Source organism: Haliotis asinina, chromosome 2, assembly GCF_037392515.1.
Source record: "Haliotis asinina isolate JCU_RB_2024 chromosome 2, JCU_Hal_asi_v2, whole genome shotgun sequence".
NCBI classification, from domain to species: domain Eukaryota; kingdom Metazoa; phylum Mollusca; class Gastropoda; order Lepetellida; family Haliotidae; genus Haliotis; species Haliotis asinina.
In genome coordinates, this window is record NC_090281.1 from 8,631,739 (window position 1) to 8,657,171 (window position 25,433).

The 25,433-nt window shown below is 39.2% G+C and overlaps 1 protein-coding gene and 1 long non-coding RNA gene across 3 annotated transcripts; one reads left to right on the forward strand and one right to left on the reverse strand.

Moving 5' to 3' along the window:
- The first annotated feature begins 3,367 nt into the window (after nt 1-3,367).
- LOC137272245 (DNA repair protein SWI5 homolog) lies at nt 3,368-11,156 on the forward strand. The gene is made up of 5 exons (XM_067804604.1): nt 3,368-3,440; nt 4,118-4,181; nt 5,093-5,208; nt 6,141-6,235; nt 7,919-11,156. The coding sequence occupies exons 1-5, from the start codon at nt 3,403-3,405 to the stop codon at nt 7,981-7,983; spliced, it is 378 nt and encodes a 125-aa protein (XP_067660705.1). The 5' UTR covers nt 3,368-3,402; the 3' UTR covers nt 7,984-11,156.
- A 7,652-nt stretch (nt 11,157-18,808) lies between these two features.
- LOC137273197 (uncharacterized) lies at nt 18,809-22,668 on the reverse strand. Of its 2 annotated transcripts, none has more exons than XR_010956129.1 (4): nt 22,536-22,668; nt 20,433-20,491; nt 19,638-19,685; nt 18,809-19,185 (listed from the first exon to the last, which is right to left on the reverse strand). It is a non-coding gene; the product is annotated as an uncharacterized lncRNA (long non-coding RNA). The 2 variants fall into 2 exon arrangements; XR_010956128.1 differs by having other exon boundaries at nt 22,525-22,629.
- Nucleotides 22,669-25,433: the final 2,765 nt, after the last annotated feature.

Consider the following 25,433-nt stretch of genomic DNA (forward strand, 5'->3'; position numbering starts at 1 on the left):
GGTGAAGGCCATTCTTGGGGTCTCGTGCCACAATATGGCTCGAACAATGGTAAAACAGCTTGAGACCAAATCACTCACACATTCACTCACTCACACGCCAAACTAGCCGCGCTGCGAATGACAAATGACGTACACCTCCAACTGTACGTCCTTCAGGATGAAGCTCACCTTTCAGATGAAGTTTACCGCGCAGTTCTTCAATTTGTTCAGAAAGGCTGCTGGCGATACCAGGTGCCGTATCCGTTCTCATCTGCATAATGCTAGGAATCCTTGTGAAAATAAAGAGTCATTTATTCAGTATGAATGTATATGATTCTATTTCCATTAAACATGATGGTGGAACAAAACTGCACTCAAATGTATGTTCTTCGTTAATGCACTGTTTAATTATACTATACCTTATATATATTTAACGCATTGCTAAACACAGTCGGTGACTAACAATTGTTAATGCACTGTTAAATACAGTGGTAACAATTAATGACTGATGTCTAGGTAAGTACAGTCCGTGACTGTCATTGCTGCGACGTTAAATACAACCGATAGCTATTTAATGTTAATGCAATCTGCCTTCAGTGACACCTGACATAAACCATTCTTTTGGGGATCTCGTCAAACTGTAATGATTTCAAATCACCGCCGCAAGCCAGTTCTAAAACGCACAGATGCAGTTTAAATATCACCGAGTACGTTGTTAAAAACCTTTTTTTTTGTGAACATATTTTATTCAATGTTGAAAAGGATTGGGCACATGTTCTGTAACATGAATGATAATGAATGAACTTAATGAGTGGACATAACAAGATTAAGACATATTCTTCATTAATCGAAGCGCCTATTTCGTGCAATGCACATGGCTAAAGATATTTTCATTAATAGTTTGGTCTAGAACAGTTGCAGTAAAGAATGGCATCAATGTCTAAGTGAACATTTCATAGCTCGAAGTCATGCTTCAGATCAAAACGGAAAGTGAACAGTGGTCTTCGGTGTGTTGAGCAAAAACCACAAGACTACCCGATCGCCCCAAATGTGTTCATGACGTAAACCTTATGGTTTGTCGAATAGTCATACCACTTCACATGGCCAATACACTCAACATCTCTCGGGAGTTAGGAAGCGTTTGGAACATAGAGGGATTTAACTTGCATGGCAAAGGTTTCAGATCGCAGGTTTCCATGGTTTCTGATTCCTGGTTCTCACTCCAGAATGCCGTTGTACAAAGAGACCTTAGCGTTACTGAATTATATTTCATTTTAGTCTGTTCAACCTATTTCTGGTCTAGACATTGTCGATACGACCTAAATTAAATATATTGTATTTGCCTTCATTTGTCAACAAGTAAAACATGTCTGATCCTGACTTCTTCACGACATATTCGATGCAAGGGGTAGTTATCATGCAATTTATAATGGGTATAATCAGGAGTTGGGTGTCCATATGTGTCGTATTTTCGTGTATATTTCCCGAGTTGTGATGTGGTTGGACACCGTGTGCACATACCGTATGCGATATTGTAACAGTAGTAGCGCGTATTTATGTTACACAGTTATTTCCCTTTATCTTGCTTCTAGTCATACTTCAGTATATTTTGGCCACATAAGCATTTTTCCTGATGTAGGTAGATAGATAAGGCTTTAGGGCGACCATGGGCAGACCTGGACAAGAGTTATCTCCCATTATCAAATTTAATTCGGGTATGCTGTTTTAATTGGTAATGTTAATGTTTATACCCTCTGGTAACATATTATTTCATTATTTTTAATATTAACCTAGTGTGAATTTACAATATAAAAATTTATTTCAAACAAAACTTTTCTATTTTTCATTGATGAATCAATCGCACATTGAATGATAAAGGTTTACTTTTAAGAGAACTTTTATTGACATATTACTTTTACAGTAGTTTACAGTAGGGTTAGGGTTTGGTTTTGATTAAGGTAAGGTTTAGGGTTAGGGTAAGATTTAGGGTTTGCATGAGGGGAAGGGTGACGTGACACTAGGTATCCGGTATTCAGTAACTGTACCCTAGGTGTTGGCGATCATGAGAATGAAAGAAACAACACAAGACCAATGTTGTATGCGTCCACCCTCAGTCGGCTACACTACAGTAGTTCAGTAAATACGACAACCATTCGTTTCGGTTTGGCGTTCAAAACAGTGTGGTCCCCCTAGGTAATCTAAATGAACACCCAATTCATAAGACGAGTTAATGAAGTTAACCAAATAATGAGAAACTTACCGTTCACTTGTATATGTGACGGTTTTAGTTGGCTGCCATTACTGCGGTTGTCAAGGACGCCGTAATAACAGACCAAAGTCATTACAGACATGACGTCACAAAGCATGGCGACATAATATAATGACATCACTTGCTGATGTAATATGTGTATGACGTATAAGATTTGTCACATGAATTCAGTACGAAGTCGGATCTCGGATCCTGATTTGCAGTCGAGGTACTGGGGAGAGAGGCATGGAGGATACTGATCTTTGGAGTTTTATTTTGTTATCAGTACCCTCTCGCACACTTGTGCACCTTCTTTTTCCCAGCCCCATACATAACGTATGACTTGTTACTTCCCGCTACCGCTCGGGAGGGTTACCACAAAAAATGGGAAGATCATAAAAATAATGTATATACTTGTTGGTTAGCACGTTAGGATTCTTTCTAGCAAATACTATAGTCGTCTTGCATTTTGTCTTTCCGAGAAAGGGCGAGGAGCTCGAGGGGCGCTCGTCACGCTGAAAGCCGAGTTCGATTCCCCAAATGGGTACAGTGCGTGAAGCCCTTTTCTGGTGTCCCCATTGGTGGAATATTGCTGAAATGTCCGCCGAAAGACCCTTGCAAAAACAATATGCGACAATTTTTTAAAAGTTTGTTTTAATGCATATGGAGCTTTTGCAAGTAAGTCCGAAAAGAATAAAATTTTCTTGCTGAGTGAACTCCAATATTGGTATTGGTAAACGGACTTTCTTTAACAAAAGTATGAGGTATAAAGGCATAACTCCGTCAAATAGCTGATATTCTTAACGATAGTAATACTTGTATATTTTTTATGGTGTTTAAAGGAATGTTGCTAGAAAGCGGCGTAAAACCCAACTCACTCAATCTGTTCGAGGCTATATCGTCATTTGTGCGGCATATCGTCCACAAAATATGACACGCATCTGAGGAGGGTTATGATTTCCAGCACTTAAGTACTTTAGACATCTTGAAGTCAGGAAGCATGTTTATAACTGAATAGTTACATATAGGCTAAAAGACATGGTACGAAACATATAACACTCATGCATTGTATGTTTTCACAGAACTTGGCCAGTGTGACAGTTCCCGGAAAAGTGACATGTTTAGAGTTATCCGCCCTTTGCCCACTGCTCGAGAGAGGGAAACTCAAGTTTCAGATGGCATCCACACCCAAACAGACGACTTCCAAGCAAAGGTACGATCTTTTTATAGATTATAATATATGTGCGTTGTTTCCATTACTAAAGTTTATGCAGTCGGTGTGTGTCTGGTATAAGACTTCGTTTTGCTTTACGACATCACATTAAGAAACAAAACGTTTATTGGGCGTCGCTGTGTCCTAGGTACTAGATCGAATGTAGTATGTGCCGTTGGAGAGAACGGTGTTCGTATAGACTCAAGGTAGTTGACACATTTGCCTTGCAAGACCTGTGTACTTCATCAGAACATACACTGATTAAAACTGATTGAAACACTGTAAATGGTTTAGTTTGTCATTCTTCAGAATTTGTGAATCATGAAAATATTTTGTCAATGTAATAATTAATTTTCAAATAAATCAGAAGTAATACGATGGAGTGCACTGTTGCCAGTTTGCATTGACTAATTAGTTCATTCATATCAACTTGAATATTATGAAATGGTAATCTCCAGTGATTATATTTAAACAACTTGCCATTACATATCTTCAAGCAAGTACAAACATAAACACTGACAGATGTAATTACTGTGCTAAGAACGGCATCAGTTAGGATATGCATGAAAATATTTTGGGAGTAGTATACAAAATTGTTAAGTCAAATGTACAGGAATTTTTTACATCATGTAAAATCCTTGTTTTAATGTGCTGTTTGTTTTGGTTTTTATTTTCAGTGTTCAACGAAGAAATAATCAAGGCAACTTCAAGTCACCCCTTGGTCAACTATTCAAGTCACCGGTGGGTGTGAGCTTTATGTGAGCGCTGCTACTATGGTAAACACTGTGTCCTATGGCAGTGTAGTTTATGTAGTCATGTCACAATACAGCAGCATGGCAGCTACTATAGACATTTGTTCTTATGAAGATGTCACGGTGACATTTGACCTACAGAAGAAAGATTTATAAGACATGTATGAGTTGGTGAAAACACTTTAATTGTGTTATGAACTGAAGGTGCAAACTAAAGAACACTATCCTAATATGGAGTCTGTTGCACAGTCCCTGTTCTGCATTATTTCCCTTCCATTTAGTTCTATCTGCAGTAGTAAATCCCTCAGGTTATGAATCTCTAGTCATTTGGTTCAAATTCTTCTTAATCAGATAATGACCATATTGGAGTATGTGCAGGCATAAAATATGCAAGATACGATAAAAAATTATTCAGAAAACATAACAGATATACAATGGTGTATGATCTTAGAATAATTTGCTGACATATTTATATAAAACAGCAAATCATCTCGGTTAAATTTGATTGTAAAAATTGTGCATATGTAAACATGCCCATAGAGAAACAAATTACAATTTCTTTCAGAAACAAGACTGTGCCTTGAAGACTTGTAAATGTCAAGTAATCAAAATGATGTACGGATAATGAGTAAATTTCTTTAACAGCATCTCTCATTCATCTTGTCTGGAACCCTGTGATCAATGTATATTAATCAGAGAAACTAAGGACCACCTTTTTTACATAGATGAACATAATTATGTCTGCACAATGATTATTGTGTTATGGAAACATGAATGATTGTTAACATGTTTTGAGTGTGCTGAGTTGCATATATTGGAGTGTATTGTGATGGTTTCAAATGCACTTTCTCAATGCTGTATTTCTTGGATATTATACAGATGTCTTTTTCTACTTGCCAGCTCGGCTCAAAACAATCTCAGGCACCAGAAAGTGAGGTGACTTTAAAAACAGACATTCTCAACCTTCACGCCAGACTGTCTGAGGTGGAGACACAAGTTCAGCAGCTGATAGATGAGTAAGGAGACTTCTAACATCCTCAGTTATTTGGCATATTCCATGCATGTCTCCAAGCTAAAAGGATAGTGGTCTAGTGGACAGACTATCTGACAGTGCAGGACATCGGTAGTCCTATCCTGGGACATGTCATAAAATCTGTTAAAAGTATGGTACGTGTTGTTACCATGCCTTGTCAACTCAGTGTCTGCATTCAGTGTCTGTATATGATATTCATGTTATCTCATAAGGATGATAAAGAATGGAGGCGCCACAGTACATGTGACAGATAGGGGTGATACACATGCATATTGTAACCTCAGATCAAAGAGTCCAGAGGAAAGCCTTTGTTCAACTTGAAAACTATATGTTGGCGTGTAAGTATACTGTTTAGATCATACAATTCAGTGACTGACATCATGATGAGATGCATCAACCTAGTGAGTGAGTCAAAGCACAAGGCACAAGTCGCTAGGATAACCTTAGTACAGTGATAAACTATGGTAGTTAAAGTTTAACCTTAGTTCAGGTTGCTTCGTGAAAGGAGATTTTGAACCCATTTGCAATTTTTTACAACAGCCATGCCTGCCTCTAATATTGAGTGATATCATGTGAACCCATGGTCACTAAATGATGGATATAATTGCTGTATTCAGGCTACAAGTAGATTAAACCATGTAACTTTAATAAATTTGAAGCCTCTTCCTCTTCGCTTTTGATTTTGAATACCTTGATCTTAGGAAAAGCACTTGCTTGTGCCACAGTTTTGACCAGTACTTTGCAGCTGCCTACTTTTCAGATATAACAACATCCGTATTTCCCATGCAGTTAACCAATGACTAGGATTTAACATGTATCATCAATCTGTGAAATTAATCGTATCACTCTTCTTTAGAGAATGGGTCCGATATTAAAGCTGTGTTTAGTAAACTGCATATGTTACCATGGTTACAGAGGGTACAGGCAGGAGGAGCTTCAGACACACATCGAGAAGCTCCATGAATACAATGAGATCAAAGACACTGGGCAGATGATCCTTGGGAGGATAGGTAAGCTTTGGGATACCTCCATGACTTGTCTTATGTCAGCCGCAGAAATATCATCTAAGTTTACCTCTAACAGACATGACAACACCATTCAAGTTGTAGCTGGACTTAAGGCAAAAAAACACTGTCCAGATTATAGCCAAAATTCAGGCATGGAAACACCATCCAGACTGTAGCTTTAGCTAGGGTAATGGAACTCTGTCCAAAGATGAACTCTAACTCAGGCAAGGCAACTGGGGCATTTTTACTGCTTAAAGCCAGGCATGGAAACACCATCCAAATTGTTGATGTAACCAGGGTCAGGACATACAGTACAGCATATGTAGCACCAAATGGCACAAGGGAAAAACATCCAGTGTTAACTCTAATTCACACTTGAAAACATCATCTTAAATTTACCTCCATCTCAGGTTTGCATTAATACTGGCGTCACGGTTTGGTATGTTAGATTGAAGAGTGAGTGAGCAGGGCTCATACAGACGTCATGTATGCAGAAATATATATGAAGTATGACATGATAAGATTTCAAGCATATCATGTACGCATGTAAATACCTTTGTATGTCTAAAATATATGAATTTTAATAGCTGAAAGGTTTCATGTTATAAGTAACAAACTACAGTGGAAGCTGTCAAAACTGGTATCTGTCCAATCCAGCAAGTTTTCAACACCAGCATATAATCTCAGTCCCAACCATGGCTTGTACATATATCAGCTCCATAATCCAGCACATTGCCTAAACTGGATTATTTCTTTAGTCCCAGTGAGTGCCAGTTTAGACAGCTTCCACTGTACATCAACAACTAGTTCACACAAACATATCACTACTCCTTCAAAATTCTCAGTACACCTCCACTGGTAATGTGAGGTGTACATACACACACACACCCAAAGGTTATCTAGAGCTGTGGAGTAGGTACTTAGTTCAGTACAACAATAAAACAATTGATGAGGCCTTTATATGAATACACAGTGGCATTCAGAATGTTGTCAGATGTTGCACATGTTATGTTTGGGATTTCAATTTCCCAATTACAACATGTTACCTGACCATATAACTAACCACTTTCTAAATGGCATTGTGTATTCATAGCTTTCAGCTTTGGGAGCCGTGCTAATTTACACTTATCAGAGGGACAAGACTACTAGTTGTCCGACTTCTCTTTATATGGAAGTTGTGGTGGCTGAGTGGGTTAGATATCTGACTTTGTGTGCTGGTGATTAGGTGTATGATTCTGAGGGTATGAGTTTGAATCCCAGATGGGACTCAACCCAACAATAGTACTGAAAGCTTTAGACATCTGACTGATTGTATGGGTGCTTAGGGTGTTTGAATCTGGGATGGAACTCAAACCAATAAAAGTATTAGGGGCCTATATAGTTGCAAGATATTGCTGCTGTGAGCTTATTGGATGGAATAACACACTTTCTCAGTACTTGAACTTACAAGTCACTTGAAACATTATTTAAGGAAACATTTCCACTATGATTTGTAATTGTAACTAAAGCTGAATCACTAAAAATATATGAAATATCCCAATATCTCAAAATATACATAGACAACAAAATAAGGGACAAGAGTAAGTACTCAATGGTTCCATACCTAACTACACTTGATACAATGTGTGAAGTCCATATAAATATTTCTTAACATCTGTGACACAATCTTGTATTGTTTTCGTCCAGCAACAATGGAAGCAGTGAGGACAAAGGACCTGTATGAGAGATACGGCTTGGAGTTAGAGGATTGACACAACTTGTGTCATATGCTGTTCAGTTCTGCAAGATGACTGGGAACCTGTCAGATGTGACCTGGATGTTCTGTCAGACTTAGCCAGGAACCTGCCAGATGTGATCTGAATGTTCTGTCAGACTTAGAAAGGAACCTGTTAGATATGACCTGGATGTTCTATCAGACTTGGCGAAGAATCAGTCAGATGTGACCTCAATGTTCTGTCAGACTTAGCTAGGAACCTGTAAGATGTGACCTGAATTTTCTGTCAGACTTAGCCAGGCACCTGCTAGATATGACCTGAATGTTCTGTCTGACTTAGCTAAGAGCCTGTTCGGTGTGACCTGAATGTAATGTCAGGCGTAGCCAGGATTCAGTCAGATGTGACCTGAATATTCTGTCAGACTTAGCCAGTTATCAGTTTTATGTCACCTGAATGTTCTGAAGACTTAGCCAGGAACCTGCTAGATGTGACCTGGATGTTCTGTCAGACTTAGAAAGGAACCTGTTAGATATGACCTGGATGTTCTGTCAGACTTAGCCAGTAATCAGTTTGATGTAACTTAAACGTTCTGTAGACGTAGCCAGGAATCAATTTGGATGTGCCACTTATCTGGGAAAAGTTGCTCTGTCCAGTTGTGTCTCCAGGAGGGTCATTAACATAAAAAGCATATGAGACCATCTCCGAAGCTGTTGTCTTTAGACATGTATCTCTACCATTTGTCCGTCTCTACCACTAATACAGGTACCAAATCTTCAACTAACATTTTGGAAACCAGAATTTCTCTGCTATGGACAGGTTTTTCTTTTTCACCATTGAGGGACCTGATGATATAGATTCTAGGTTCATTCCTCCCAAAGATCTTGTATGGCACTGCATTCCATATATCTTGAATCTTTTGTTAGCCTTGAAAGTGGTCGTTCAGGAAAACATTTACACAAATTGGTATGTCTCTGTCTACTGTGTCTTTGTTCAGTGTTTTCGGCTTCTTCAATGCTTCATCCTCTGTCCTTTTATTGACTTGTTGATAAGATATCTGAAGGCATTCATGGTGTTTTGTAGTCCACTCTGAGTTGGATGTTTCTACAACCTGGTTGCCAAGGACAAGATCTAGTTGGTGTTTTGGATCTGCCAAAGAAGAGGTAATATGGCATGTACCCAGTTGTGGCATCTTGAGTGCTGTTGTATGAAAATATGATTTATAGTCTTGTTATCTTCACAGGACTGTCAGCAGAGCACTCCATTCTGCACTGCGATCTGTCTCCTGAGTTTCAGAAGTCTCCTTGTGTCTAAGTCGTCTTTCCTGATTACTCGCAAAGTTGGTCCCAGTAGTGAAGGAATCTAGAAACAGCTGGATCTTCTCGCTGCAACATTTCCATTTCTTCAGCTGACATGGAGGGTATGTGAGTTAAGGCTGAAAATTGTATTGCAATATATTGTGAAATGGGTATCTGTATTGCGATATATAGGGACCTTAAGTGTTTGACAGTGAGTGGCACTAAATGTGCATGTCAATCCTATTTTCTACAATCCTGTTTTCTACATTACAAGTCCCTAAGCATATATGTTATGGTTCTGATAACAACAATCTCAAAATTAGATTGCGTAGTCATAGATTCAACTTTCCTTTTAATACAATATATAGTACAACAGTATCCTGTTTTCTCATTGACTACTGAAGTATAACATTAGCTGTAAATGAAAGTACATGTATTTGTAAATTTTAAATTGTATCATAAAGATAATCACAAAAACTTGAGATTTGTTCCGGTTCTATGAAACAATATTGCAGTATGTATTGTTTAAAGATCCTATTCTGATGTACCTGTATACTGGTAATACCCTGCAGCCCTAATATGGATACATAGGCGTGGTTATCTTGAACTTGAACGGCTTCTACACATACAACTTGTCTGTCCTCATTGATTTGTAACTTCAGGTCTGTTGGTAATGTTGTAGTTCTGTTGGCCTGTTGGTAATGTTGTAGTTCTGTTGGCCTGTTGGTAATGTTGTAGTTCTGTTGGCCTGTTGGTAATGTTGTAGTTCTGTTGGCCTGTTGGTAATGTTGTAGTTCTGTTGGCCTGTTGGTAATGTTGTAGTTCTGTTGACCTGTTGGTAATGTTGTAGTTCTGTTGGCCTGTTGGTAATGTTGTAGTTCTGTTGGCCTGTTGGTAATGTTGCCTTGTGTTCCACCATGACAACAACCTCCTTCAGTCTTTGCTCTACGGTCAACTTTCCTGCTAAGAGAATCAGCATTCTTGTTTTTCTTTCCTGACCCATGATCAAACTGAATTGAGCTAGTTCAGCAAACCACTTCGTCCTTGTGTCACCAAGATTAGCCAAGGTTTGGACATAACTGAATGATTCATAATCTGTGTAAATCCCTGTACTTTTATGTAATTGCTCATCTCAGTGTAACCAGTTCTAATTTCATCCTGCTGTAGTTGGTCATATTCTTCTGAGCAGGTCGCAGTGACTGACTGGCATAACTAAAAACACTTCTCCTTTTCCCTTGGTCCTGTGAAAACACAGTTCCAAGACCATCATGACTGGCGTCAACTTCCAGGATCTATGATCTTGAAAAATCTGGATGTCAAGGACATGTGCCATTATCAGTTTTTGCTTCAACTCTTTAAAGGCCTTATTACACCAGGTGCCCCAAGCAGAAATACCTTGGCCACTGCTGAGTTTACGCTTGCCATTCTTCTGGAGTGGTATTCCATGCGACAGAGGTACTACTGTACTTGATGGAACAAATTTCTGTATTACCCAGCCAAACCCGGAAATCCACGAAGCTTTGTCCCATTTTTTGGAGTGGGCCATTCCACCTCTGTTTTGATTTTCCTTTGATCTGGTGATGTGCCTTCTTTGGATATGTAGTGACCAAGATACCAGTGTATTTCTTTTAATACCTGACACTTCTCTGCCTCTCCTTTGAGGTTAAATTTGGCAATTCTTGTCAACACCATATCTAATCTAAATAATGTTTCTTCGAAGGTGGTGCCAAACATGAAGATGTCGTCTAAGTAGATGAGGACAGTTTGACAATTCTCATCATCCATCAGCCTCATGAAGGTTCCAGGAGCTCCTGTTAGTCCGAAGGGCATTCTTAAAGGTCTTAAAGGTCAACGTAGAACACAACTTTGCAGATTCTGATACCTTTTGGTATGCACTTGCCAAAACAAATAAAATATGCCAGTTCAACCTGTAAAGCTGGAAAAAAAACGCAGTGAAAAATAATGCCAGCGAAATCGGAGTTCAAGCGATTCTCTAAGTTTCCCCCAGCACTGGGGGAAAAAGTGGTTTCAACAACTGTGCTGTGCTGCGCATGCGTAGTGAATAGGTTCGCAGAGCTTGAAACAGTATGCATGCTCGGAGTATGAGGTCATGAGCAGTAGTGTAATCTTGGTTGTGTACACAAGTAAATAATCTACTCATTACATAAAAATAACCTCGATTGTGGTAAGCAGCCTCTGTCACAGAGAAAGCTCAATGTCTGGTTTATTGACACCTATATTTCTGTCTGCCTGTCTGCTGAAGACAATATGCAATACACAGCTTCAATCATTGACCACATGCAATTTGAACTTTAATAATTACCTGGCTATACGCCATAAACAAAATAACTTGATTTATGACTCGCGCACTGGAGTCCTGTCTCTGTCACATTATGTAATTAGGCATTTGTGATACTCGTACACATGACATGTTTTTATGTCTGTGTGTTGCAAACAAACTACATCCATTTTTCTCTGGTGACTGGATCTGACGGAAGCTGGTGCAAACTCTTGTCAGTTTCAAGTCCTGCTTGGATGAATGACAGTTTCCAGCCATGCAGTAGTTCACCATCTCTACTGAGATGATTTTTGATTTTGATTGAACACAAATTCAGAGAACATGTATTTACAAAACCCAATGTCTCTATATACATTCTTTATGAATAATAACTTCTTGTGTATATGATTTTGTTTGACAATGGTATATGAATCCATACTGAAACGACGCATCAAGTACAATTAAAGAAGTTGTTATCCATAAAGAATCTTACTTTCATGTGACTCGCCTTACTTCTAAAATGCACATCAAACAGATCAACTTTCTGTACACACAATGAGGCCTCAGAATATCAGCAAATGAACCACCCAATTGGAAGATGTTGTTACACTTGAGTGCACAACCATCAGTCATGACTGGGTTAGGTCTCGTTTCGAGGGAAATAAGCCCAAGTACAAAATATTGCACTTTTGAAACGCAATTGTACGCTTATAATTTTGTTAATATGTTTTTTCACAAGCAGCAATGTATATTATATGTCAGGAATAAGTGATAAGTATGTTTTGATTATGTTTGATTTTTTGGTTGCATGTGACCTTTAAGTTCTCATACAATCCACCAGTGCCAATGGCAGTCTTTCCTATATCTTCCTCTGTAACAGCTATACGGTTGAACCTATGTGAAGGCTTCATACATCAATGTTTGTTGCCCCTCCTTACTAGCCAATAGGAGATACTTAGGAGCTTGAGGATGCCCTTCTCTAAAGACTTATTGATGTAGTCACAGACTTCTTGTGAATCGCCTGGAGGAATTCTTCTGTGAGGACTACGCACTGGTGCATCCTCTGTAGTGATGATACGATGTTTGATGGCATCACAGAACCCAGTGTCATAGTCATCTTCACTGAATGTGGTGGAGTACTTGTGAGGAAGCTTGTGGTGTCTGCCGTCTGATGGTAAATGACTGTTAACATCCATTCTCTGTAAATGTTGTCAACAAGCTGGTCATTCAGTGTGAATGGACTTGCCTTCAGTTACTATTGCTTCTTACAGCTGAAATCAATAGTTGGTTCAGTGTTGGCCTCATTTAAAATGCTGATCAGGGTTCTTGGCTTCAAGTAGATGTTGGCGTCGGTGCAGCTGACAAGCTTTACAGGTATAACACCAGTGTGGTCAACAGTGACAACAGATTTTGTTACTGAAAGGCTCCTGGGAAAGGGAAGTGAAATCTTCTAACTAAAGCTGTGAAAGGCACTTTGGAGGGATTACTCTACAGTCTACTACTTGGAGGGATCTTGTAGGGATGATGACAGATCTGTTCTTTTTGCCAAGCAAGCTAGTGTTCCTTGATAGAGGCCAAAATGTTGGAAAGGGAGTCCAGAATTTGAATATTTTCATTCTTGACTTTCAATTTCTACTCTTTTAGAGATTTAAATCTAAGATTTCCAGGGACTTCTGTTTTTTATTCTCTCATGGCATTAGCCATGGATCCTTGACAACAAGAAAGCTAACTGAATAAAAACTTTTATTGTTAGACTGAAACATGGAATGAGATGAGGCCCAAGTAGGATATACTGTAGTTGCTGACTGCAGTCAATGAATGATTCCGTGGTAGTGGAGACTTAGACACCAGTATCAACACGGCTCTTCATTCGGACTCCAGCAACTACCAATTGACCCAAGGGGCATGTCCCTGCTATCCTAGACAAGGATGGACCTTCATCAACATGAATACGCTTCACTCTAACTGTGTGGTCCTTCACAACAGGATCGACTAGTTTGATGGCTTACTTCTAGCTGGGCAGTTATGCTGCATGTGACCTGACTGTGCAGAGATCCAGCACTTCTTCTTCCTAACTCCACATGGTCTGCACCTCATCAGTTTATTTATTGTTGTTGCTTCTCAATCAGATCGGCTTGGCGTTTTACAATGTCATCCATCTTGATGTGATGCTACTCTACAGGTACCTTGTCCCTTGCAGCAGTTACATTCTAAACACTCCACTCGATCAAATGGTCAGGCATGTCGATGGAACTCTCGATTTGGTTGCTCCCTGGTGAGACACCTTTTCTCCCTTTCGATAGTGTTGTTGGATGCTGCCTCAGTGAACTGGTTTTCAGGACACTCTTCCTCTGACAAAGAAGGCTGGCTCGATCTTGGTAATGTGATCGTACAGATCAATCAGGTCCATTGAAAGGGTAATGAGATCGATCCTGTTCCTGCTTTTGATGATAGGAATAAAAGCAGGGCAAAGCAAGTTACTTTGTCCTCTGTGATTCTTTCACAAAGGATCGTCCTGCTAAAATCTACCATGCTCTGTCCCCAAGGTGTTGGCAGTGGAGAAGGGCATGTTCTTCATCACTCCACTTTCTTGCCTCTACTGTGCACCTGGCATCAAGTAACCATTCTTCCAGGGTGATGTCTCATACCTTCACTGGCTTGTTCTTGAAAATGGTCAGCCGGCTTCCAGTGGGTATAACTAGTGGTTTTGGAGGAAGATTTGCAAAGAACTTTTGCTGCTCTTTTAACTGGATCATCATGCTGGCAAGTCACTATCTTTACACAGGGGACATCATTGCTGCTGAGTGGTGACTTCAGCAAGCTCATGATGTCAAAACTAAGAAGACTATCTTCAAAGAAAGTGTATATGCAAAATGCATAACAACATCACACAATACAACTATGCTGTTACTGCAGGAGGATAGTCTCACACTCCTACCCACATTATCAGATTGTTCTTTGATGCTCAGTCAGCACACAATCATTGGGATTATGCCACTGGAAGACAGTCTGTCTTCACACTGTCATTCAACAGAAGTGACACTTCTGACACCTAAAGTTGTGGGTGGAAAATATGACACCAGGTGTTGAGAAATCAATTCATATTTTAATCTTTTCAGCTTGAAACAATGGAAACAAAACCCCAACGACCTGCTAAACAGCAGGCTCAACAGCAAAGACATGCACGAAGTGACATCAGTCATCATGACTTGCCTCAGCAACAGCATGCTTGTACCTCATGTTGTGATGTTTGTTGCAAATATAGTTTACGAATTATATTTTAGTGAAAGAGGAATTGATTTGTTGCCAAATATTAGTAACTGTAAAGACATTGGAATGTTATGAACAATACTGGAATTGATTATTTGCAAGTTGAAAGATGGGCAAAGGTAATGAGCTGTTGTGGACACTTGAAACTCGGCTGGGAATTTCTGTCAGATGTAACTTGAATTCTTGGTGTTTCTGAAGCCCTTGTTTGATGCACCAGGAAAGTGAACACTGTGAAACTTGACATAAAGGCAGAGTAGTCCAAACACTTGACCTCATGTGACAGGCATGGGGACCAAGACTGAAAGATGTTTAATACGTCCGCTCCATGCTATATATTGTCGGATATCTTCTTCAGTTGGACGAACCAATTTTGGGGATGCTAATATTGAAGGACTATTTGTTGTTCAAAGACAGTTATGTTCTTTTAATTCCTTTTCTCTAATTATGAAATTGTTGAATTATATTTATGAATCATGCAAATTTTCATTGCCTTTCACCTTCAAATAAATGTGTAAATGTTTGTGTTCAACATTCAATTTGTGTGTATCCCACACTCTCCAGTCCCCACATTTTGTGATCTCTGTGATGCATTCTGTTCTTTTATGATTTGTTCAATAGTCATTTGCGATATGCACTGGAGGATTTTGCAGACACTTGTTGATTTGGGTGAGCTTGACCTTATTTTCAACTTCATCACAACAATTTGACAACTTTTCAAACTTATGTAAGCCTGATAATAAAACTTTGCAGCTTACATTTTCTGATAATGCAGACACCAGTCATTTCAGGCATCTTGTAGGTGACCAAAAAAATTACAAAGAAGTAAATATACTCAGAGGCAAATGTTACTATGATATACAACAAAGAGTACTTGAAGAAAACATGCTGTATTTCAAAATGAGTAAACTGTGTTACAAGAGTAACAAAACATTTACAAAGATTTCATCTGATATGCAAATGAGATGTTTCACTTAAGGGGGTCGTAGACAGGGTTGACAAAGTCAGTAGTATGGCTACCATCTGCAGCAATGCATCTTCATCTCATCAAGCCCACTAAACATGCAAGGAAAGCCTGGGGGATGTTGTTCCATGTCTACTGAAGAATCAGACACAGTTCTGGCAGGGTTGTGGGTGGATTTGGGAGGCATCGCCGACGTTGATCCATCTCGTCCCAAACATGTTCAATTGGATTGAGGTCAGGTGATTTCGCAGGCCTTGTTAGAACATTATCATTGTTCTGAGCGAGATGCTGCTGAACAACCCTAGCAATATGAAGTCGAGCATTATCCTGTTGAAGCATCAAACCCAGACCATCCTGCTGTAAAAACGGTAGCACAGTATTGTTCACAATTTCAACCCAGTATCTCAGGCCAGTAGGATTGCCATTAATCAACACTAAATCTGTTCTTCCAGTGCTGGTTATCCCACCCCATACCATTACACCACACCACCCAAAGCAATCTCCCTCCAGAACACATGGATGAGCGTAACGTTCCCATGACGTCTGCATCAAACACATGTAACAGGAACCGTGATTCATCGGTGAAGAGAACAAGTCCCTACTTGCATGCTCTCCACTGTAAATGTCTAGCCCACTGAAAACGTTGATGTCGATGGTCACGGGTCAAGATTATTCGTCTTGCCGGACGTCTTGTATGGATGCCATAAACAGCTAGCTGAGATGCCTCTGTGACCAGGGATAGTCTGAGTTGTACGAGTGGCTGGTTGAATTCTCCGGCGAAGGTGCGTGGTTCGAATCCACCTGTGTTGTCGAGATGTTGTTACAGGCGGATGGATGACCAGTTCTGGGACGGTGTCTGATGTGGGCGTATTGCTGATAACGTCTCCATAGACTGCTTATGGTGTTTGTGTGGACATTGAATTGGCGTGCAGCTTCACATTGTGATGTTCCAGCTTCGATCATCCCAACTGCTCTCCATCTGTCATTTTCCATCAGCTGCGGCATGGTGAAAATGAAAAACAACTGCCAAATTTGAATGTTTTTCTGACTATTGCAACTTGAAACAATATCAAGACTAAGAATGTGATGCAAAATCAGTGGCCATCGTTTATAAAGTCAACTGACACTACATTCAGTCAAAAATTCCATTTTTCGCAAGAAAATCATACAAATTCCTCGAATGGTGTCATTGGTGCTTTTGGGCGTGCAGTTTTCCATTTTTTTTAGGTAGTTTGAAATCGTATGTTACACTATTTTTTTTTATGGGGAAATGTCCAAGTCACAGTAACTTTTGCCTCTGAGTACATATGATAAATATTTCACTCTCCTTTAGCAGTGGGGACATTGCCACCCTAAGGGAGGAAAGATGTATCATATCAGATGAAAGTTCCATCAAATTCCTTGCTGTAATTTGACAACAGTAACTTGGCATGTGCATTGCATTCACAGTACTTTGTACATTGTAATTTAATTACAACTTAATCTAGAGTATGTTTTGTTTCTAGGCCAGGACATTAAAACTTTTCAGTATTTTTCAAGGAAACTTGCTTTTCAGAACAACTGGTGCCTTATATATTTTAAACATTTTCTAAGTTATGTTGTGTCATATTTCCTTGGAAACAGTGTGGATGTTCCAAACATTTCTTGGCTTGGTTTAAGAGTCATAACAATCATAAATACAGATATATTTGCTTAAAATGATCTATGTGAAACAATGACGAAAAGGAACTGTATAGAGTTCTGCTAAAATTCTTTAGTATTAGTATTCTTTATATGTCATCAACAGCCTCAATTAAGGCATAAAAAGATATTGAGTGGTGAGATATCTTGTCTCATAAGTGCCCTAAGGTTGTCTGAACCTCATTTTTCACTCAGGGATTCTGGATATTGAGTTGCTAAATCTGTGTGTACCAAAGGTGGATGAAGTTTAGTAGTCCATGACACACTCTGTGGTTGTATGCATGGGCTGTTTGTTGATGATGCCATTGAATAAGTCGACAAGAGTAACCGAGTATTATAAGACTTTAAGAAACTTACTGGACAGTGAATTTATTCATGTCTCCCCTCTTAAATAAAAGGCATACAAATATTTTGTTACTCTGAGGGATTCTAGATACCAAATGGTCATCTATGGCAACCAGACTGTTACAAGAGAAAGTGATGAATCCAGTGGCTTTGGTGACTTGTTTGATGGTTTTAACATAAGTTCAGATTACACATGACAAAGTTTGTTGCCAGGGAGAAGTTTTCATACCAATATCAACATTAGCAGAGATGATTGTTGTAAGGAACTTGTAATAATGTGTGTAAGATCATAACTGTACCACCATTAATGTAGCAGCGCATAGCTTCAGATATGGTTGTGATTTACATATTCTTTTACTGTTCCCTTTTTTGTATGTACCTAAACTTGTATGTACCAACACTGAAACAAGTTGAGCTGTCAATATTCATTGGTGGGGCGTGGGCATGGGCGAGCGAATTAAATGGTAAGGGGGCATAACTGGCCATTGATTTGCAATCCACCATGCAGAGTTGCCACCCTTGGCTGTAGAAACAACCCTGATTGAGTTTCAGTACAAATCCAAGATTGAATTCATTGTTTTTCTAAACAGCCTTTATGTAAATACAGCTTATCCAGAAATGACAGATATTAATGTGATCATAGTGCTAGATCAGATCAGATATCATCTCGTATTGGAACCTGTCTGCAGTATGCTTTGAAAAGTGTGATTTCTATAATTTTGCAAAGCTGTTGAAACAGAAAGGTACAGAAAATGGTCATTCAGTCTTTAAAGCATCAGGTTGTAGTATCTGTGAATCCTGAATCTAGTTAAAGGTACCGCATACAATGCAACAGAGATGGGGAAAAACAAATTATTTTGTGTGAGGCTAGAGTAAACATTCTGCATAATATTCTGTATGTGATATGGTCCTGATTCTCTTAAATGACTTGAAAACCCAAACTTCTCATTCAGAAAACTAATACACATTCAGTTCTGATCATTTTTTAAAATTTTGTTTTAAATACGTCTAATGGAGAGAAAGATAAGTCAGTTTGATGGGTGTTTTTAATGTTTATTGTACACATGAGAGTGAGTCTATGAGATGTATAATTATAAATATGCTACAGTCTGTAGAATCTCGGAACTGGTACAATAGATGACGACATAAGTCGAGACCAAAGACAAAACAAATGATGTTGAACATCCATTAAAACCACTCAGCTGTAACAATAAAGAGTCTAATGTCATCTAGGCTAATAAACTGTGGAGAGGTGGCAGTGGGTCATGCCCCCTTTAGGGGAGACAACTCCCCTTTGGAGAATGTCCATGCAGCCCACTAAATCATGAAGATGATTATTGCTTGTAGTGGAATAAGTTACTTCTTGCCCTTCTTAGCTCCAGCACGCTTGACTGACTTTTTCTTTCCACCTAGAAACAAATAACCACATATATTCATACATGCAACATGCCTGTATGTTTGTTGAGAACTTAAAGGGACGGTCAGTCTTGATATCACAACTCACACTCAGGTTGGTTTATTAGATTGAGTAGTATATCAAATCAAATCAAATAGGCTTGAAAGATTTGAGGGCAGGTAATTTGAGATTGTGAGAACCATAGGTTTGTAAGTTCCTATCATGAACCATTCACTACGGTTGCTTTCAGAAAGTTTCATCTCTCTCTTTTATCAGAAACCTTTATCAGATTACATTTAATCATTATCTATATATATACATATAAAGTTTACATTTGAATGTGATATTTTTACACAGACTGAAATCTCTGATTTGCAGTTCAGTTTGAACATTTCCAGCTCCAAAACCATCTTCAGATCACTTACAGCCAGAACTGTATGATTTGGCTAGGTACTCAACTCTTACCAGACTTTGATGCCTTCTTTGCCGCCTTCTTCTTTGCTGGCTTCTTTGCTATAGAAGGAAAACAGGAAAATTAGGATTGTAATTTTGTCACAGCAACTTGAAGTGTGAAAGACTTGAGGTTTTTGGTGGTTGATGTATATGTATGATCACCAGTAATACACTTAATACACCAATGTGCAAAACCTGAACCTGGATCTTCATTGTGATGAGCAAACACTTTACCTATTGAGCTACTCCAGCTACCCCAATATGACCAATCTGAGCTATCATAAGTGAAACCACATAGCACAAACTTTACCTGAACATCATTTTGAAAATGTGATAATTATCCTTAAAATTGATCCCAACATTGATACAATGTGTTGAGCACATTTCTGGTGTCACTGCGATATAATGCTGTAAAACTGGTAAAAGTAGAGAAAGCCTAATTCAGTGAGTTTGTATACTGAATGTTCAATAAAGGAGGTCCGTCACTGTAGGAACATACTGCACCAAATATCCCATCCATTTGGCATCATTCAAATCTTACATTAATTAAGTAATTATTTAATAGCGTTGTACACTGCTGTGAATGAAATATACTTCACCCAATGATCTAATGAGTATAGTTACCTCCCTAACCCATTTTAGAATCCACTAAGAGGTTTCAAAACCATTAATACTGTAAAATTATAAAATCAGGTACTTTCTTTGTTCCTTCAGACTTTCAACCAACTGATATTGGTGCTTCGATGCAACAGAAATGTTCAGTCGTCATAAAACTCCCCTATTTACAAACTGCAGTATGAGACTGACCTGGTTTTTTGGCTTCTGCCTCTGCCTTCTTGGTCTTTGCAGCTGCCATTACTGTTTAGCTGAAACAGAAAAACACCAAGTCACAGCAAGGCAAGGCAAGGCAAGGCAATCACCATCAGGTTACCTCCCTTTATCAGGAGACCCCAACATCTTGCTTGAAGAGCAACCTTTGTCATGCATGCTTGATCAATTAGAGAAAATGTTTTCCACAATTTTATTTCCATTTTATTGTGCTAATGGCCAATACCATTCACAGTATCTGACCAAATTCCAACAAATTCTCTCATAGGTAAGTCTGTAGTATAAGATGATTAACGTAAGAATCTGTTTAACACAGGTGACCATCACTACTGATGAAGCAAAGTGGGAAAGGCCTGGTGACTTGCTGTAGAAAATGTACACCTCAATCTTGAGAGTTCATAGTAGTCCACTTTTTAGAAAATGAATGCCTCATTTCGTGGGGTTACGTTGTAACTGAGATATTGTTCCCAACTTGCTAAACTCATTAACCTGGTACAAACGTTATTCAACCATCTGGCTACCCATGACATGATACCCTTGATATACAACACACTATCCTGGTCACCAGTGTTTTACAATATCTGACTATCTATTACCAGCCTTACCCAACGATCATACTAGAATCCCAAAAGAAGAAAGTTTAAGATGTGCATTATTTCAAGCATAACACATCATGCAATAACTGGAACATTTTCGTAAGCCACCTTACACCAAACGCAAGCAGAAAAATGTCATTTTATAAAAAGATGCTTAGGTGTAGATTACTCCCGACAGGAGAATGGAGAACACTGCATTAATTAACAATACTTGTGCTTCAACTCCTAACAAACCATATTGTGCTGAATAAACAATACGCTAGTTAATTGAATTAGCACCCACTTCCTCTATCCACTTACTGGATAGCTCGGTAAGCAAGTGATCAAATGCACGCTTGACCTGCGCCGATTGCACTTCGGGACACGCCCACCTTTCATTCAGTACGTACAGTGCCCTTGACATTAACGCTTCAACAATGTGCCTAAGCCCAAAGTCGCGCTAACATATGGATAATTAAAGCCTATCAAATCGGAGAACGTATCTGTAATATCAATTCAGACATTTGAATCGGAGGTTCCATTTCCGCGAACCGCTCCGACACCGTCGCATTACGTGATAGCTAAGCGTTTGAAATCGGAGCCGATTTTGAATATGACTCTTAGTCATGGGCATGTTCCCGCGTCAAGCCGATACGATAACAGTATGCAGGAGTGTTGCATCACGACCGTTGTCAAAGCGCCATATCTTGATTTCGAAAGTTTCTCCCGTTAATACATAGTAAATTCTCCAAAGACCCGAATAACAACTAAAGTAAACAAAAACAAAGAAACGGTATAAAAAACAACAAAGAAAACTATCGGATTTTACGTGAAAAGAATGTGAAAATGTTTGAGTGTCGTCGACATGAGCCACCGAAGTGAACATTGCAAACAAAACTGTCAGGCCGATATACCATTGTATTGATTTGGTTCCAACTCCAGAGCGTTGACAGATGTCACAGTACCTGCAGAAACGTATGTGCTGTAGATCCCAGATACATCTACTGGTAATGCGAAACTTGGTGATTCCCTCCTATCATGATATAAGTCTGCCACTTGTATTGATCTGTTCAGGATTGACAAATCAACAGATCCCATCATTTCTACAGTGTTTTCTCTCGCACACAAACATTTCCCACAGGTGATATTTGTAGCGCGTTACTTGTTGATCTGAGTAAATCTATTGAAAACGAAAGCTAAACCAAGCTGTCATCGTCGCAGTTACGTTCACGTAAATTGTAAACAAACGCGCAAAAAAACAAACATTCACAACCAAACTATCCCTTAGCAATCGTTTCGTTCGTGTTGATTCAATGGACGCGCGAAGTAAAAATGGCGGCACAACAGGAAGAATACTATAGTTACAACCATTTTTCTACAAAATCTGACAGCAAAAACATTAAAAAAACAATCAAAACCTGCTCAGAAACAACTTATGCAAATACCTGCATGTGCAAATTAAATGAAATATAAGTCTATTGTGAATATATTCTTACTATATGCTCACCCACTCTTTGTGTCGCTGATCACTTGCCAAGACTTCCCTGAGCTAGTAGAGAGCGCACAACCGACGCTTTCGCTCAGAGAGCGGTAAACAGCTCACAGATTGGATTGACCAATCGAAATCCAGCTTACGACTTACTTAAATATTATAGCCAATCAGAATCCAGGTTTTCGTTATATCCCAGGGAAATACCTTAACCGTTACTCCATTCTGATTGGCGGAGATATGTTTGTATCCGAAAATAGTGGAATGCAGGTCATCGTACTACAACTAACATCAACGAGGGATCGTCCTCTCCCACTGGCCACGGGTGACCCTATTCATGGCGCCAGTAACTCGATCCATTTGCAATGACGCAAACAAACGGGAGGACGATTGTTTCATTGAAGCGCGAGGCGTATCGATCAAAGCACGCGAAACGCAGAGGAGACGCGCCTGTTTGAAAACGATCGCTTATACAACTTCTCCTCCGATCTTTGTATTGCAGCAGACTTTATAGTTTTAATATCTGTCATCGTAGAACAAATGTTGCATTTATATCGCGATATATTTCCTCAAGGAAAGAATACACAATGCTTGGAAACTCTTTCGGATTGTTGGCATTGATTCCGGGCTAACTTGAGACATTGATCGAACGAGGTCAACGCGGCTCTATACTGCATTAAACTACAACGCTAAACGCTACTGTTGATTGTAAGGTATAATTCGGACGAATAATGAGTGTGGTTAACAATAGATCAACATTAGCATACAACTACGAGCCGAGCTTCTCCATTGAGTTGTGCGTCATCGCAAGATAAGCGATAGCCCCGTTTAACAAGAGTCCCATTGCAATGGGAAATGTAGATCATTGTCACACAGGCGTATATGTATAATTATCAACTCTTTTGAATTGATATGAAAGTTTGCTTTAGAAGAATTAATACAGTCTGTTTCTACACGGAAACAAAGGGACAAATGCATTGAACTGAGGCGTTGGTAGCGCGAACGCTCAAATGAACACTGTCATATACAATATGTCGTCTGTTTGAAAGCGTATACCGTGCTATCGAAATGTGAATACGTCGAAGGAACAAGCAGATCTGTATTTATCGCTTTAGCATATATATTCATATGCATAGAAAGTCAGAGTAGAGTAGTATGCACGCTTTTCAAATCTATTAATAAATCATTGAGTATTGATCACTCATTTGAATTTGAGGTATGATATAGTAGCATGTATCGAACATGCATGTGTTATGAGAAGCCGTACAAAGCTTTGCAGCACACTGTGGATATTACCTGTGATCACCTGTAGGAAGACCCCGAGCTCCTTTATTACCTGGGGGGCATAAAACGCCACGCCTACCGAGGCCCAACATAACAAATATACCCCAACACAAAGGTCCCGTCGGTCGTACCTCGCCATTGGCTCGTTTGAATTTTGTGCAGTGCAAATTACTTCATCACCTGTTACCGTCAATTTTTTTCGGGGAGATTTTCGTTTCTAACTGTCTCGTGTTCAAGCGCATTATGGGATATGAAAAGTTACTATTTGGATTCGTACAAAAGATTTGTCAACATGTGTTTTCATGTTCTCGAGCAACTTATCGACATTGTATGTTTTTGAGATACAAGAGGCAGTGTTATGACTATTTATCACCTTTGACTGTCAAGAATAAAACATACATTATACACCAGGTTAAATGCTAGCCATCGCTCCATCTGTATGTATGTATGTATGTATGTATGTATGTATGTATGTATGTATGTATGTATGTATGTATGTATGTATATGTATATTATCCCCGCCCTAGTGCATTGTTACGGGGAATATAGAAATGTTGATTCCGCCTTAGTGCATTGTTACGGGGAATATTGAAATGTTGATCCCGCTTTATGCATTGTTAAGGAGAATAAGGGCATAGAACTCATTAATTTGTTCATAAAAGTTGTTCTTCCTGAAACTTTGGAGAAACTACAGGCATTACCCGAACTGGGGTACTTTGCTTTAAAGAAAGTTTGACCAATACGTGTCCATGTCAACCAGCTGGACCTCAAATGAGAGTCGGGTTCGTATCCGGATTATAACACCTAAGGGGTTGGGTAAGTCATCTTGAAAACCTTTGAATTAGGAATGCATTGAACGGGTGCCGCTTGCTAGTAAATAAAATAATATGTTAAGTGTATGCTGTTTTATTTCATTGGGCAGCGAGTGGGTTTTGGGTTCACACCATCGTAATAGTTGATCGTTCCCGTATCACTCATTACTGACAGACAATGTCATTCATGTCTCACTCGTAGTTAGTCTAATAGATACAGATATATCACAGATGAAAAAATATGTACAGGTTAGATGTACTACGGCCAGTCGCCCAGTGACTTATGAGAAACAATATTACATTGTAAAATACAAATATGCACATGGCAAGAATATGTACATAAATATCATGACTGTTTCCCATTGGAATCCAGGCTCCAGGCTCCAGGCTCCAGACTCCAGGCTCCAGGCTCCAGGCAGGAGTTCGAATCCAACAACGCTCATGTGTAGACGTTTAGTTGTCTCTCTGGTACTCCGGGATGACAGTATGCAGCAACTTACACTTTGAATCGAATCAATAAATATTACAGAAACAGTAATTTAATCAAGTAAAATTTGCCCCTAAGTTTGTTCAAAGGTCTGTCAGTAGTAACCCTTGTTTGTGTATGTAGGATCTGTGAACCTCTAAATGACACGTCATTCATAATATGCCACATACGCTGATACTGGAGTCATTACACTGACTTCCAGTTTAGGCCAAGATACGTGTTTATACTGGTCTGTATCATACACAAGAGTCTAAATGGCATGACGCCAAGGTATGTTAGTGAACTGCTAACCACAGGCCCTAGCTCTTGTCTTTGCGAGTATTACTGATCTGA